The sequence below is a fragment of the Trachypithecus francoisi genome, unplaced genomic scaffold, assembly GCF_009764315.1.
Source record: "Trachypithecus francoisi isolate TF-2019V2 unplaced genomic scaffold, Tfra_2.0 Lachesis_group1, whole genome shotgun sequence".
NCBI lineage: Eukaryota > Metazoa > Chordata > Mammalia > Primates > Cercopithecidae > Trachypithecus > Trachypithecus francoisi.
This window is the reverse complement of record NW_022681454.1, coordinates 179,044,803-179,060,388: the sequence shown is the minus strand read 5'-3', so window position 1 is coordinate 179,060,388 and position 15,586 is coordinate 179,044,803. Positions and strand designations below refer to the sequence as shown.

Here is a 15,586-nt window from a genome sequence, read left to right as displayed (position 1 = left end):
TATTCTAGAGTTTTATCTTGACTTTGACCCCTTACTCAATTAAAAAAAAAATGTAACGCAAAAAAAGGGGGTAAGTTGCTTATCACGGTTACCTGGCATTAGCAGCTTTCAGGTCACAGAAATGAGTGAGTAAAGTCCTCACAACATCATTGCAGACAACTTTAACCACATCCACGTGACTCAGTCTGTGGTGCAGCTGTCTGGCAATTTCCCAAAAGTCTTCCAAGAGCAGATGGTAAAGTTGTCCCTCATCTCTGCTGAGGTTTCCATACCAGGACAGAATGTAATCTCTATAACTGTAGTCGAACACTACCAGGAATAAACAAAGCAATGAGTAAAACAAATGAAAGAAGCAAACACCAAGACCGCATTTCTACTGGAAACTGGCCACCTAACTATGTAATATTCACTGTTTAAAGTTAAAGAGAGGAGAAAACAGAACTCATGAGAACTCTTTTAAAACGAAAGATTCTCATCTACCTAGAATGTTTAGGTATGGTGACCACGTCCTAAATTTTCCTACAGAGCCCTATTTTTAAAATATTCCACCTTGGTGCCAAACTACCTAAATTTACTAAAAAATCAGAGCAATACACTTATGAAGTGTACCCATTATCCATCTATTGCCTCTCCGCTCTGAATTCAGCCTTGTTGTCCTGCTCTATGATACTGGAGCTGGGCCCTGCAAACACCGTCAGTTTCTTTGCCCACTGGCATAACGTTAAGTCTATCAGTAGCACATGCTGGAGGGCAACTGAGGAGGAAGGGGCTGTTCTCCCCAGTTCCTGTGTGTTCTTCTCTGTTCCTGCCACATGTAGCAGCAGGCATGGCACCCGACGGTGTTTACCCCAATAGCGAGTTCCAGTGCCATCCACAGGGCAGCTTTCGGGAGAATTCTGCTGGCATCCGATGGGTGGCTCCCCCTCGCCTGTGGTATCTGCTCAACCTTCTTCACCATCCAGTGGGCCAAGGTTGTGCCTTCTCCAAGGCCTGGATCTCAATTCTAAGGTAAAGAAGGAAACTTCTTCCAAATTTATTCTGTCCTAAGGTGCTCTGCCTCAGCCCTAGCCGGAATGGCTGCTCCCAGTATCTGCTCTTTCTATATTCTTTAGTGTCTCTTTCCTCCTCAGTACTGAATCCCATGTTGTACATTAATGATTCTTTTTATTTAACTTTCCCGGTTCAATTACATTGTGCTTTCTGTCTCGTAACAAGACCTCAACTAACACAGGAAGAATCCCATAAACCAGTCTTGGATGATCACACTAGGCTCAGCCTCTGTGGCCAATCGCCTTCTTCGGAAGATTTCTAGTGTCTATGTTCTTAATTCTGTGCCTCGGAATTAGGAAAGCCTAGCCAGAGACCAGTGCTATCTAATACGAATATGAGAACCACAAATGTAAGTTTTAAGTTTTCTAGAAGACACATTAAAAAAGTAAAAAGATACCACAACAAGAAGCTCATAAAAAATAAGATAAACAATAAAAAAGTATAAACAGGTAAAATTCACTTTAATAATATATTCATTTAACAACATATATTCACAATATTATTTCAACATGTAATCAATATTTAAAACTTTTTTAAAAAATAAAATACTTTGCTTTTTTTCATACTAAGCTCTGTAATCTGGTATATATTTTATTCTTTCAGCAATCTCAATTTGAACCAGCCACATTTGGGATGCTCTACTGTGTTGGACAGCACTATTTCTAAAGCCTATATAGAAAGAAGCTGGAGCCAGTGTGATGTCTGCAAGAAGCTAGGTCTTTTCAAAAATAAAATATTGGTGGGCTTGGTGGTGACTCCCCACAAGGTCCCAAGAGAGAAAAACATTTAGCTACACAATCCTGCTCCACCTCAGGGGTACCAAGGTTATTTTTTATCACTTCTTGTTTCTCAGAGGTTTTTTTTTTTTTTTAAACTTTTCAAACACTATTTGACTGGGCTTAATTACAGATGTGACTATACATCATTTCAGATAAATAATTTATCCTCCTGCTTTTTTCGCTTGTCTGCACACTACTTTATCCCTGGGAATCCTACGTGAACCAGATCTACTTCACAATTCCCTATGAACAACTAACCTATAATTGTCAAACAAGTTTTTAGCCTAGAATTTGGGGTTCATTTTATGCATCTTGGCCACTACACGTCAATTTAGAAGCTTAAGAATAATAAATTGGCTGGGCGCAGTGGCTCATGGCTGTAATCCCAGAACTTTGGAAGCCCAAGGTGGGAGGAACACTTGAGCCCAGGAGCTTGAGACCAGCCTGGGCAACATGGCAAAACCCCATCTCTACAAAAAATACAAAAATTAGCCGGATATGGTGGTGCACGCCTATATTCCCAGCTACTTGAGGCTGAGGCGGGAGGATCATTTGGGCCTGGGAGGTGGAGGCTGCAGTGAGTCAAGACAGCACCAGTACATTCCAGCCCAGGTGAGCAAGCAAAACCCTGACTCAAAGAAAGAAAAAAAAAAAAAAGAAAAAATAAAGAAATTTAGGTGAACTTTCTGGGGGGAGGGATTGTACGGTGGGTAGAGGGAGTCATTTTTCTTAGAAAACTGAATCGCAATGGAATCACATATTCGCAAGGACCTACAGGTCAAAGGAAGCACAATTTTTGTATTAATGTTCTATGATGGCTTTTTTCATGGTTGAAATATCAACCATGGAAGTACATTCAATGTTTTTCCACATTTTCAGTATTCTTGCAATTCAGCTTTATAATAATTTATAAAACAGCATTTTAAATCTCATAACTCAAAAATATGCCACAGCATTAAGATTTTTGTTCACAATACAATGATACAAAGGTTTAGATAAATTTTCAGAGTGATTCCAGCGGCCTCAGTTGTAGGTATAACTGTGCCTTCCAGCTGAGAACAATTAATTGCCAAAGACAGAAAAAAAGATACTACCTCGATCTTTTACTACTCAGCAAATACAATTTATAGAGGGCTTCTAGTATGTAAGGTGGAATCAATATCCGTATCACTAAGCACTGGACACAAAAGGGAAGGTAAAACAAAAGCAAAACCAGAAAACAAGGCATCTGAAACTCTTAGTCATTTTCTGCTCATTTTCAGATATTAATTTGAATATATGCCTGTTATGTTTTCTAGATTTTGCAAAAGGTAGCTACATCTCATCCCTAAATCGTATGATTCCATTAAGGAAAAACAGCGGAAATGGTTTCTGACCCAGATGAAACTGCAAAAACAGGAATGGGTTGATCCGATCATCTCATTTATTGGCAACAAACAAATAGACCATGGTTCCTACACAGTAAGTGAGTTTCATCCCTTCAGGAAATTGAGGCTCAAAGAAGTGAAGTAACTTGCTCAAAGAGGTGGCAAAGCCATGTCTCCTACCTGCCAGTCACTCTTTCTACTCAGCACACTGTAGTCCTGCACATAGGTGAACAAGATAGCGGCATGAGTAAAAGACAGGCAAAACCTAAAATGGCATCCTCGTCCACTGGATATCCAGTTTGTTTAAAACACATTTACATGAAAAAATGTATGTAAAAGGCTGTACTTTGTAAAACTGCTGTACAAGACACAAAGAACCAACAGGTGAGGCCAGTGGCTCAGGTTTGTAATCCCAGCAATGATGCTTCTCTTCAAACTAAGTATCATAAAACTATACATAACTTAAATATAAAAAGTACAGGCTTGGCGCGGTGGCTCACATCTGTAATCCCAGCACTTTGGGAGACTGAGGCAGGCAGATCACCTGAGGTCAGGAGTTCCAGACAAGCCTGGCCAATGTGGTGAAACTCTGTCTACTAAAAATACAAAAATTAGCCGTGCATGGTGGTGGGCGCCTGTAGTCCCAGGTACTCCACAGGCTGAGGCGGGAGAATCACTTGAACCTGGGAGGCATAGGTTGCAGTGAGCCAAGATTGCACCACTGCACTCCAGCCTGGGTGACGGAGCGAGACTGTCTCAAAAAAAAAAAAAAAAAAAGAAAGAAGAAAACAAAGCCGTGATTCTAAATATAAATTATATCACCATATAAACTAATTTACACAAGTACACATATGAACAAAATAAAACATACCCTACGGGTCAATTTAAGGAGACAGAGAAATTCGTAACCATAAAATTATTTCATGGCTTTTATTAAGAAATAAACATTCAAGATCAAGATGCCAACTAAAGAAAAAACAGAAATACACAGAAATAATATAATTAATCACAATGAGAAATGAAAGAACACTTATCCTCACTGCCAGGCAAAAAAAATCTTCCTTCTAAAGCCATGATAACACCCAACACAAATTCAGGTGCTACTGTCATTCAAGTCTATCCAGTTTTAGAACTGCTCTCAAAGAAATGAGTCGGTAGAAAGGAGGCCGCTGGAGATTGTAAAGAATGACGTAGCATGATTGGAACTTTAGTTTTAGTTCGGTTAAACTGAAAACAGGATTTAGGATAACAAAGTAGAGAAAAACTATAGACGAGGACACAAGTTAAAAGGCTCCCACGTTCGTCTAGACAACAGGATGTTAGGTCATTGCTACCCACAAATTTTCAGAGAAGGAATGAGCTAAGTAAACAGTATAAGAAAGAGAGCTTCAAGAGGGCCATTTTTTCGACCCTTGCCTTTTCCCCTGAGCTATTCAGAAATACAATTCAGAGATATATGTCCTGCCCATGAGGTAGAGCCCCATGGGTCATAAAAGTCCACAGCCTGGGTCTCTTAGAACAAAGAGACAGTCCTCATTCAACCAGAAACTTGTCTAATGACAATGATCAACAACAACAACAACAACAATTCTATTGTTCATTTAGATGGTCTTTTATGGTTTGTAAAGTTTTAAAATGCAATGGAAAGTCATCTTCTGGAAAGATTTGGGGTTATTAGTTTATGTGATTGATAGAGCTATTTACTTATCCAACAGAAAAAAAGTATACATATTTCATGTCACTGGGAGAAGAGCACGAACTAGAACTTGATGAGTTGAGCTTTCTAATGGGTGGGAGAAGTCATGCGAGCCTTGCTTCCTCTGTGCCACCATCTAATTCCGAGACAGCCAGACATCTGGAACAGCCATACGGCGGGCCTTGGAAAAAAGACTACCACATGAGGTTTGCCTTATCTAGGACCTGTTCCAAAGCTGTTAAAAGTTCTATATACAAGTTCTGTTCTCCATAAAACTTGTTGTACTTTGACAATGACCTTGCAGTATCTTCTGCTGTCATGATTGTTTTCAAGTTATGATCCTGTGTATAACAATTACTATAGGCATATTTACCACTGAAACTCAGAAAAGCATTAAGAGCCAATCAAAACTAGCTGAAATGTACTCACCTTGAAATGTGTATGTGGGCTGGGCATGGTGGCTCAGGCCTGTAATCCCAGTACTTTGGGAGGCCAAGGCGGGTGAATCACCTGAGGTCAGGAGTTCAAGACCAGCCTGGCCAACATGGTGAAACCCCATCTCTACTAAAAATACAAAAGTTAGCCGAGCTTGGTAGCTCATCCCTGTAGTCCCAAGCTACTTGGGAGGCTGAGGCACGAGAACCGCTTGAACCCGGGAGGCGGAGGTTACAGTGAGCTGAGATCATGCCACTGCACTCCAGCCTAGGCAACAGAGTGAGACTCGGTCTCAAAAAAAAAAAAAGTCTGTAACATTAATTGCAAAAAATGAGGGTAATGGTCTTTAATTCTAAGATATTCAGACAGTGGGTTTTTTTGTACGTGGCGTCTGGGTTTTTGTTTTTCAGAGTATTTTGTGTGGCAGTCAGTGTCTTTTATAAGACAGTCTGAGGTCAGCGTCCCCAAGGTCTTGAAAAAGATACAATCTCATGAAGAATTATATTTTCAATTCAAGAACTTTCAATTTAACATTCAACACACCACTGAACAAATAGCATGTACTCAATAATTATACAATTAAATTATCTGGCCCACACTGGAGATAGTTCAAGGTAGGCTAGTGAAAATTAGGCAATAGATCTATTGAGATTTAATAGTAAGTCAAAAAGATTTTTAGAAGTCTTCTTTTTTTCTATCTTCTGTCAGTTTTCTGATAAATGTAGCTTTTGGAGAAATTTCTGAGGTTATCTGGTACAGAAGGGTAACTGTTCTAACTTCTCAAGAGTTCATTCATATTAGATCTGAACCCCTAAAATATAGTTTTACATTTTAAACTGGCTAACAAAACAGAGCAGTCATATGCTTTGATCACTTTCCTCAAGTGTGCCATTTAACTTACAGCATTTGTAGCTTTAGTATTTCTTATGGTTCCATAGAAAACTGGAGTATATTATTTTGCTCTGCATTTTTGACTATTACTTCTTTCTTCTTTGTAATTCAATCCGTGAAGACTTAAATCCTAACTTATACTGAGCTACAACACAAGCACAAATTTAGTCATAAAAATATCTACTCACAAACATGTAGAACATGTACACATGCAGGCACATATACATGCCTTATATGGTACTTAACTCTTTAAATGTTTTTAAATTACACACTCTAAAAACAATAAAATAGATACATAAAGATAAAACGGTACCATAATGTTCTCTAGTTTAAATTAGGTTCCAAGAAGGAGATTTTTAGATAAATATTTCATAAGCATTTAATATAACTGAACCCAAATTACTTCATCCTTAACAAGTATATTGCTTAATGTTTTGCAAATGTACGAGACCCTCAATTTGATTAATATTAAATCTATTATAGCTAGTTAATAACATTCTGAATTCCAATTAAATATATTGGTGTCGGGTTTAGAAACGTAAATCAAACCACTCCAGAGATACAAATTATTTTCTAAATGATTAAAGATTTTCTAAATGCTGATGAAACCTCTTAGCCTTCTCAATATACATTTCTAGATTCTAATTCTCCATAAAATTAACTGGTCAAATTTTTCTTGGAAGGTGATTCTAGTTTTGTTTGTTGTTGCTGTTGAATAACTACTGCCAAATGCATGAATTTTACTCCCAATAACTAACTTTCTAGCAGCTACCAGCTCTCCTTTTGTTAAGATTATATAATGCTCAACTTCAGCAGCTTTTCCCTGAAAACCACTTTAAAGCAAAGGACAGGTAAAAAAAGAAAAAAAAAAAAAAATTGAACATTAAGAATGTGGTTTAAAAACAAATGGCAAAGTATAATAAACTAAAACGCTTACCCAAAGGTTTTGGAAAACATTTTCCTTTCAGAAGAAACCAATGAATACAAATTAGCTTGAGGATAATGTTTTTGCCAACTAAGCCTCAACCCTTATCCTGTCTTTTTTTTTCCCCACAAGTACTTCTGAAACAAACTGGTCTAAAATAAAGGTCACATCTAAACACAGATAAATTTCTAAGTCTTCAAAAATTAAAGACACTCATGTTCATAGCAGCATCATTTACAATAGCCAAAAGGTGGACAGCAACCCAAGCGTCCACTGACGAATGGATAAACAAAATGTGGCACATACACACACACACACACACACACACACACACACACACACACACACACACACATACACACACACACACACATACACACATACACATACACACACACACATACACACATACACACACACACACGCAATGGAATATTCAGCCTGAAAACGGAAGGAAATCCTGTCACATGCTACAACATGGATGAAACTTGAGGAAATCAAGTAAAACAAGCCACACACAAAAAGACAAACACTATATGATCCCACTTAGGTAAGATACTTAGAGTAGCCAAATTCACGGGGACAAAAAGTAGAACAGTGGTTACCAGGGGCTGGAGGAAGAGAAAGGGGTTGTCACTTAACAAGTAAAGAGTTTCAGTTTTGCAAGATGAAAACAGTTCCAGAGATTGGTTGCATGATAATGTGGATGTACTTAACATTACTGAACAAAGGCTGGGCGCGGTGGCTCACGCCTATAATCCCAACGCTTTGGGAGGCCGAGGCAGGCGGATCACTTGAGGTCAGGAGTTCGAGACCAGCCTGGAAAGCTACAGCTGGAAGACTCAAAGACCTGAGCAGATACTCCAGCTACTGTCCACCAGGGAGACAGAGTTTGGAGTTAGAATTCCACTAATGGTGTTGGGCTTTTCACTGCAATTGTGGACAGGCCATGAACCAGAGGAGTTAAGTCTACGTCCCCAGACTGAGGGATTCACTTTAGATTAAGGACAAAATCCAAACACACCCATCCTAAGAAAATGTATAAAAAACCAAGTATCTTCAAGGTGATCAACCATTAATTAAACTGCATACAAAAAACTCTTCAAAGGAAGATAACAGAATCTAGAATGTCTAAAAAGCAGCATCCACATTGTCCAGTATACAATAAAAAACAACTAGACATCAGAAGAAACCCCCAAAAAGTAACATCTAGTCAAGAGAAAAAGCCATTAACAGAAACCAATATCAAGATAGCCCGGATGTTGGAATTAGCATAAAACAACTTTAAAGCAGCTACTACAAAATATGTTCAAGAAATTAAAAATAAAAATGTCATAATAATTGACAGATGAGAATCTCAGCAGAGAAGCAAAAATTACAGAAACAACAAGAAAAAAGAACCAAATGGAAATTCTAGACACGAAAAGCACAAAGTGTGCAATAAAAATTCACTGGATGCACTTAACTACAGATTGGAGATGAGACAGAAAAAAAAACTGGTGAACTTGAAAAAAAAAAAATCATCATCTTATCTATCTAAAGGACAGGAAAAAAAGACTGGTAAATTGGACTTTATCAAAATTAAAAACATCCACTCAAAGATAGCATTAAGAAAACAAAAGGCAGGAGGCCGAGACAGGCAGATCACGAGGTCAGGAGATCGAGACCATCCTGGCTAACATGGTGAAAACCCGTCTCTACTAAAAAAATACAAAAAACTAGCCGGGCGAGGTGGCGGGCGCCTGTAGTCCCAGCTACTCAGGAGGCTGAGGCAGGAGAATGGCGTAAACCCGGGAGGCGGAGCTTGCAGTGAGCCGAGATCGAGCCACTGCACTCCAGCCTGGGCGACAGAGCGAGACTCCGTCTCCAAAAAAAAAAAAAAGAAAGAAAAAGAAAACAAAAGGCAATTCACAAACTAGGAGATAAATTCTCTGTATCTATATCTAACAAAAGACATGAATCCAGATATTTTAAAAACTATAAATAAAGTTTAAAAAAGAAAGACTCGAATAGACACATCACAAATAAAAATCAGAAAATTGTCAATAACACATGAAAAGGTGTTTAATATCATAGTCAGTACAGATACATAATTTAAGGCCACAATAAGATACACCCATCAGAATGGCTAAAAGAGGAACAAAACAACAGCAAATGTTGGTGGTAATACGAAACAACCGGAACTCTCATAAATTGTTGGTGAGAGTCTAAAAAGATACAATCATTTTGGAATACTGTTTGGTAATTTATTATAAAGTTAAACATACAACTATCCTATGGCTCAGCAATTCTACTGCTAGATATTTATCCAAGAGAAATAAAAATGTATGTCCACTGAAATATTTGTTGATAGCAACTATTGACTAATTTTCCAAAACTTAGAAATAACCCAAATGTCCAACAGGAGAAAGGATAAACATATTGTGATAGCTGGATCAGTGTAATGGAATACCACCCACCCAAAAGTAACAAAGAATAAACTGATACACACAATACGGATGAATCTCAAAAACATTATGCTGAGTGAAAGAAGCCAGGCATAAAAGAACACACACTGTATGGTTCCATTTCCATAAACTTTTAGAAGAGGCAAAATGAAGTGATACCAAGAAGGGTTGGTATTGATCAAAGGGGAGCATGAGGCAAATTTTCTAGAATGATGGAAATGTACTCTATTTTGAATGAGGTGGTTATACAGTTATGCACATTTATGAAAATTACTGAATTGTATAATTAAGATTTGTACATTTCAAAGTATGTAAATTTTGCCTCAATAAAAGCAATTAAGAATAAATCCTGCACATTTTTTTTTGAGATGGGGTCTCATTGTGTTACTCAGACTGGAGTGCAGTGGTGCAATCCAGGCTCACTGCAAATCTCTGCCTTTCGGGCTCAAGCAGTCCTCCCACTTCAGCCTCCCAAGTAGCTAGGACTGCAGGCATGTGCCAACATTCCTAGTTAATATTTATATTTTTTGTAGAGACAAGTCTCACCATGTTACCAGGCTGGACTCTTGGGCTCAAGCAATTCACCCACCTCAGTCTCCCAAAATGCTAGGACTACGGGCATGAGCCACCACACCCAGCCAATTCTATACTCTAAAATCGTGATTATGAGATTATGAATAATAGCCAAAGTTTAAAGCCAGTAAGTTTTATATGTCATTGTACTTTAACTACTAATAGAAATATTTTTAAAATTTTAATTATGTCCCCAAAGGTCTAAAATTACATGAATCCACACAATTTCAAACTGTTTCTGTACTGATATAGCACTCTCATTTTCAGATTTTGATATGGTGATTTTTGTGAACTATGATGAGTGAAACTTATGTATGTACCTATCACTTATTCGGTTCTCTTAACGTCATGTTTAACACCATGTATTCACCTGAAAAACTCACGGCTTGTTTTCTGAAAATTAACTGAAACTGTCACTGTTTTTAGAAATTTGATATTTAAAATCTTTCTTAAACCTTAATTTGATCCTCAAAATATATTATCTTTCAAAATTTTAATATTTAAAAGCACACTGATTTATTTATTCCCACTTCCAGACATAGCCATATTTTACCTTCCACTACCCCGCTTCTGCCTTCTTCAATACAAGCTTCATTGCATGTTCATTCCTCTGAAAGACTACTATCACTTAGTTGGGTTTAACTGGTTTGTCTGTGAGTGAGCTTGAGTCTATTTATCCCCAACATGCTTTCTCTAGGTTATAGCTAGAAGAACAAAAAATTCCTAAAACCCATTTTAGAAAAGAGAGAAGAGATTTGTGCTTCATATGATGGAACTAGCTCAACATGGCTGGCTAGTTTCACATGATCTGGAAATTCCTACTCAACAAATGTGTAAATCCCTTACATGCAAACAAAACATGGATGTATTTAGTCACCAAATACAAATTCATGAAGAAAAAATTCCTAATGCTACATGCAGACAAGAAGAATAAATTTGCTGGAGATTATTATTTTCCTTTTAGAACATAATGAATTGCTTTACATGGTAATTACATACTCTCATTTAATCCTTACCTTCTTTCAGAGCTTTATCCATATTATGAGAAATTACTACCCTTCTAGACTGAGCTGATTCATGCCAGTTTCCATACATAGGACTCTGAAACGAAAAGAAAAAAATACAAAGCAGATTACTGAATGAATAAATCACATATAAAAACAAAATCAAAGGTATGAAATGCCTTCTAAACAAACATTAAGATAAGGCTTAACGAATAATAGAAATTTTTCCACAAAAGTAAATAAATGCTTAAGGTTAAAATTTTTTGGAAAAAAAAATTAAGGAAGGATTTTCCCTACCAGATATCAAAACAGTATAGTGACTGTATAGGAATAAATAAATCAACACAATGGTAGAGAGTACACAAACCGATGTAGCTATATATGTGCAAATTAAGAACATAATTTTCTTTAAAAAACGAAATTAATGATAAAAATCACACACTATTCAGTAAATGATGTTGGAATAATTTGATATTCACATGGGAATAAAAGGTTACGGTCTTACACTTTGCATATAAATAACTCCAAAAAGATTAAGCAGCTAAACATGTTTTAAACTAAAAAAGAATTAAGAGGAAATAAGGGAGCAGCTTTTTATAATCTTAGAATGGAAAAGGTTTCTCTAAAATAAAACACAAAATCCAAATGGTATGAAAGGGAAAATAAACGACAAATCTGACTACCTAAAATACAAAATTCTTGTTTCACAAAAGATGATGCAAACGAAATATAAATGATAGACTAGGAGACAATATCTGTAACGTGTAACAAAGAAATATGATTACATACAGACTCCAAAAGTAAGAAAAATAACTCAAAAGAAAACCAAAGAAGTTGAAAGGGAAATCATAAAAGATAAACAAATGACCAATAAACGTATGACAAAAAAATGCAATCCCCTTTTTTATTAGAGGAATGCAAATTAGAGCAACAAGACACCATCAGACTGCCAAAGCAAAGGAAAGGACTCACGTATCTAATGTTGACAAGGACACGGGAAATGGTTGTTTTCATATATTGTCGGGGGAAATATCTATTTCTACAAGCTTTTAAGAAGGCAACTGAGCCACATATATCAAAATTTTAAAGGACTTTTTTGAGTCTCACATGTTGCCCAGGCTGGAGTACAGTGGCGCTCATTGCAACCACTCAGCTCACTGCAACCTCCACCTCCCAGATTCAAGCACTTCTCCTTAGCCTCCAGAGTAGCTGGGACTTCGGGCGCACGACACCACACCCAGCTAATTGTTTATTTCTAGTAGAGATGGGTTTTCGCCATGTTGGCCAGGCTGGTCTGGAACTCCTGACCTCATGTGATCACCTGCCTCGGCCTCCCAAGGTGCTGGGATTATAGGCGTGAGCCACTGCACCCAGCCTAAAGGACTTTCTATTCTGCATTGCCACTCCTAGGACTCTGCCCAACAGAAATGTGAAAAAGTATAAGGAATTTTACTCCTATATTAATTATAGGGGCAAAAAAATTGGAAGTAACGCAAGTTTTTATGTACATGTCAATAGACAAAGAGTTAAATAAATTATGGTATACCATTAAAAAGATATATATATACACCTTCATGGAAAGTTTTCTATTATGGGAAAATGTTTGCAAGCACAAATACTTTTAAAAGTGGTTTCCTCTAGGCCAGAGGTACAGAATTTTAAGTCTATGTGTGTCTGTATAACAGCAAGTGATGTTAAAAGCAAATAAATAACTGTATAAAGATACTGCTTTGGGCTGGGTGCAGTGGCTCACACTTATAATCCTAGCACTTTGGGAGGCCGAGGCTGTCAGATCACTTGAGGTCAGGAGTTTGAGTCCAGCCTGGCCAACACAGTGAGACCTCGTCTCTACTAAAAATACAAAAATTAGCTGCGCCTGGTGGCGGGCACCTGTAATCCCAGCTACTCGGCAGGCTGAGGCATGAGAATAGCTTGAACCCAGGAGATGTACGTTGCAGTGAGGTGAGATCTCACCACTGCACTCCAGCCCGAGTGAGAGAGCAAGACTGTCTGGGGAGAAAAAAAAAAAAGAAAAGATACTGTTTGGCATTTTTTTTTCTTTTTTTTCTTAAAGGAGAGACTATAGAATTAAAACCCCACTATCTGTCTAGTGAGACTACATTAAAAAGATTTTTTTACTTGATCACACATCACAGTAATCAAAAGCATGTATAACATAATTGGGGTCTACTTATTGGTTTGGAAGAAAAAAAAGAAAAAAATTGCAGACCATTTTTTTTTTCAGGTGAGAAATATCACAAGTTCTTGACCAGCACTGCCACATGACTTGGAGATCTAAAAGGCTAATGTTACTGTCACCCTCATCCTACAAACCAGTGTGGAGAACCACTTTGTTCTCAAGCAGAGGCCAGACCAGCACAGATGCAATCAATCCCACAGCCCCAGGCCACCCAACTGAGAGTGGAGAAGTTCCAGTCCTTGATTAGTCTCATGCTATCTACAATCAAGTGCCAAGGATGTCATCCCTGTTCGCGCTTGCTGTTATTAAAAACAAACACAAGTCTTCTGGTGACCTTATAAAAAAAGAGGAAAAAAAGACATGGATTCAAGATTTCTTAGTGGAATTTTTTTAAAACCGTAAGATGTACATGTTGCACCCAGGAAAGAAAAGACATTCCTTTATGCTCAAATTAACATACAGCATTCAACACTTTCCCAAGGAATTTTTAAAAAATCTTAACCATAATCACATATAGACAGACATTTAATGCATAAAAGAAAATCATGTGACCTTTTAAAACTATTTTCTAGTTTCTGGGTAGCTCTCTATGAAATTAAATACATGGTCTAGATTTTATTGAAATTTTAACATTTTTCATTTGGTTCACAGAAGAAAAAAAATGGAGGAAATGAGGAATTTTCAAGTTCTACTGCTTTTAAAACATCAGGCAGATATTTAAACAACTTACGAATTTTGGGGGTAATATTTAATTGAGTTAAACGCTTTCAGAGGTCTACACTGCTAAATAATTTTAATCACAACTTCTCAATGCTTTGGCAAATAGTTAAATGAACAATACTGATCGAATGACAAAACCAAAGCCAAAAAACTTTTTAAAGAAGTTCCTGGCTGGGTCCAGTGGCTCACGCCCGTAATCCCAGCACTGTGGGAGGCAGGGGCGGATGGATCACTCCAGGTCAGGGCTTTGAGGCCAGCCTGGCTAACATGGTGAAACCCCATCTCAAACTTAAAAAATTAGCCGGGCTTGGTGGCAGGCACCTGTAGTCACAGTTAGGAGGCTGAGGAAGGAGGTCTGACTAAGCCCAGGAGATGAAGGCTGCAGTAACCCATGACTGTACCACTGCACTCCAGCCTGGGTAACATAGCAAGACACCGTCTCAAACAAACAAACAAACAAACAAAAAAAGAGTTGTTCCTGAATTTGAGTTCTTAAAATGGAAACAGCCTGTAAGGGCTGGGCATGAATATGACTGACATGCATATCTGAAGTACATTCTTTGGATATGTGTCTATCTTTATAACTTCCTTCAAAATTTTTTTTTATTCTTATTTTTTATCTTCCTAGTTATGGATCTACTACCTCTTGCCATGTGTCTGTGTATTTCTTTTATCTCTCTACTTCATACTTACACGTAACATACAAACATGTTTGTCACTACTGACTACATCTGAATAAGGCCTTTCGTCTATTTAATGATAAAACGGTGGTTTCTCTAAGAGCTAGGGAAGGGGGGAATGGTGAGTTAATGTTTAAAGGGTATAGAGTTTCAGTTTGGTGGGGGGGTCGTTTTTTGATAAGGTCTCACTCTGTCACCCAGGCTGGAGTGCAGTGGTGCAATCTTTTCTCACTGTAGCCTCGATCTCCTGGGCTCAAGCAATCCTTCCAGCTCAGCCTTCTGAGTAGTCAGAACTACAAGTGTGTGTCTCTGTGTGTTTCGCTATGTTTTAAGTGTTTTGTAAAGATGGGAGTTTCACCATGTTGCCCAGGTTGGTCATGAACTCCTGGCCTCAAGTGATCCTCCCATCTAGGCCTCCCAAAGTGCTGGGATTATAGGCATGAGTCACCGTGCCTAGCACAGTTTCAGTTTTACAAGATGAAAACAGTTATGGAGATAGATGGTAGCAATGGTTGCACAACATTCTAAATGTATTTAATATCAGTGAACTGTATACTCAAAAATGGTTTAGATAGCACATTTTATAAGTATTTTACCATAATAAAATCAAATTGCAGGGGACATGGGTTTATGAGAATAATTGTTTTCTATTTTAGCTCTATTTAAGCAAAACCCCTACCTATTATTCTTTCAATCTGATTTTCCAATCTGGTTCTGAAGTTCCCACACCCTGCCCGCTAGGAGTCACCTACCGGCCCTGACGAGAAAGAAAACAGTTCTTTGTTCCTATCCCATCCCCATAGCCTGATGGAGAATCTG

General features: G+C 37.8%; 1 protein-coding gene and 1 long non-coding RNA gene across 2 annotated transcripts in view; one reads left to right on the top strand and one right to left on the bottom strand.

Moving 5' to 3' along the window:
* SNX25 (sorting nexin 25) overlaps positions 1-15,586 on the bottom strand; it is a 145,061-nt gene that overhangs the window by 99,525 nt on the left and 29,950 nt on the right. The window contains exons 2-3 of the mRNA XM_033215842.1: positions 11,180-11,264; positions 93-309 (exon numbers count right to left, since the gene is read on the bottom strand). Of these exons, the coding sequence (XP_033071733.1) occupies positions 93-309; positions 11,180-11,264 (302 nt within the window). The remainder of the gene's footprint in view (positions 1-92; positions 310-11,179; positions 11,265-15,586) is intronic.
* LOC117086215 lies at positions 4,272-13,719 on the top strand. The gene is made up of 3 exons (XR_004438245.1): positions 4,272-4,519; positions 4,912-5,098; positions 13,413-13,719. It is a non-coding gene; the product is annotated as an uncharacterized LOC117086215 (long non-coding RNA).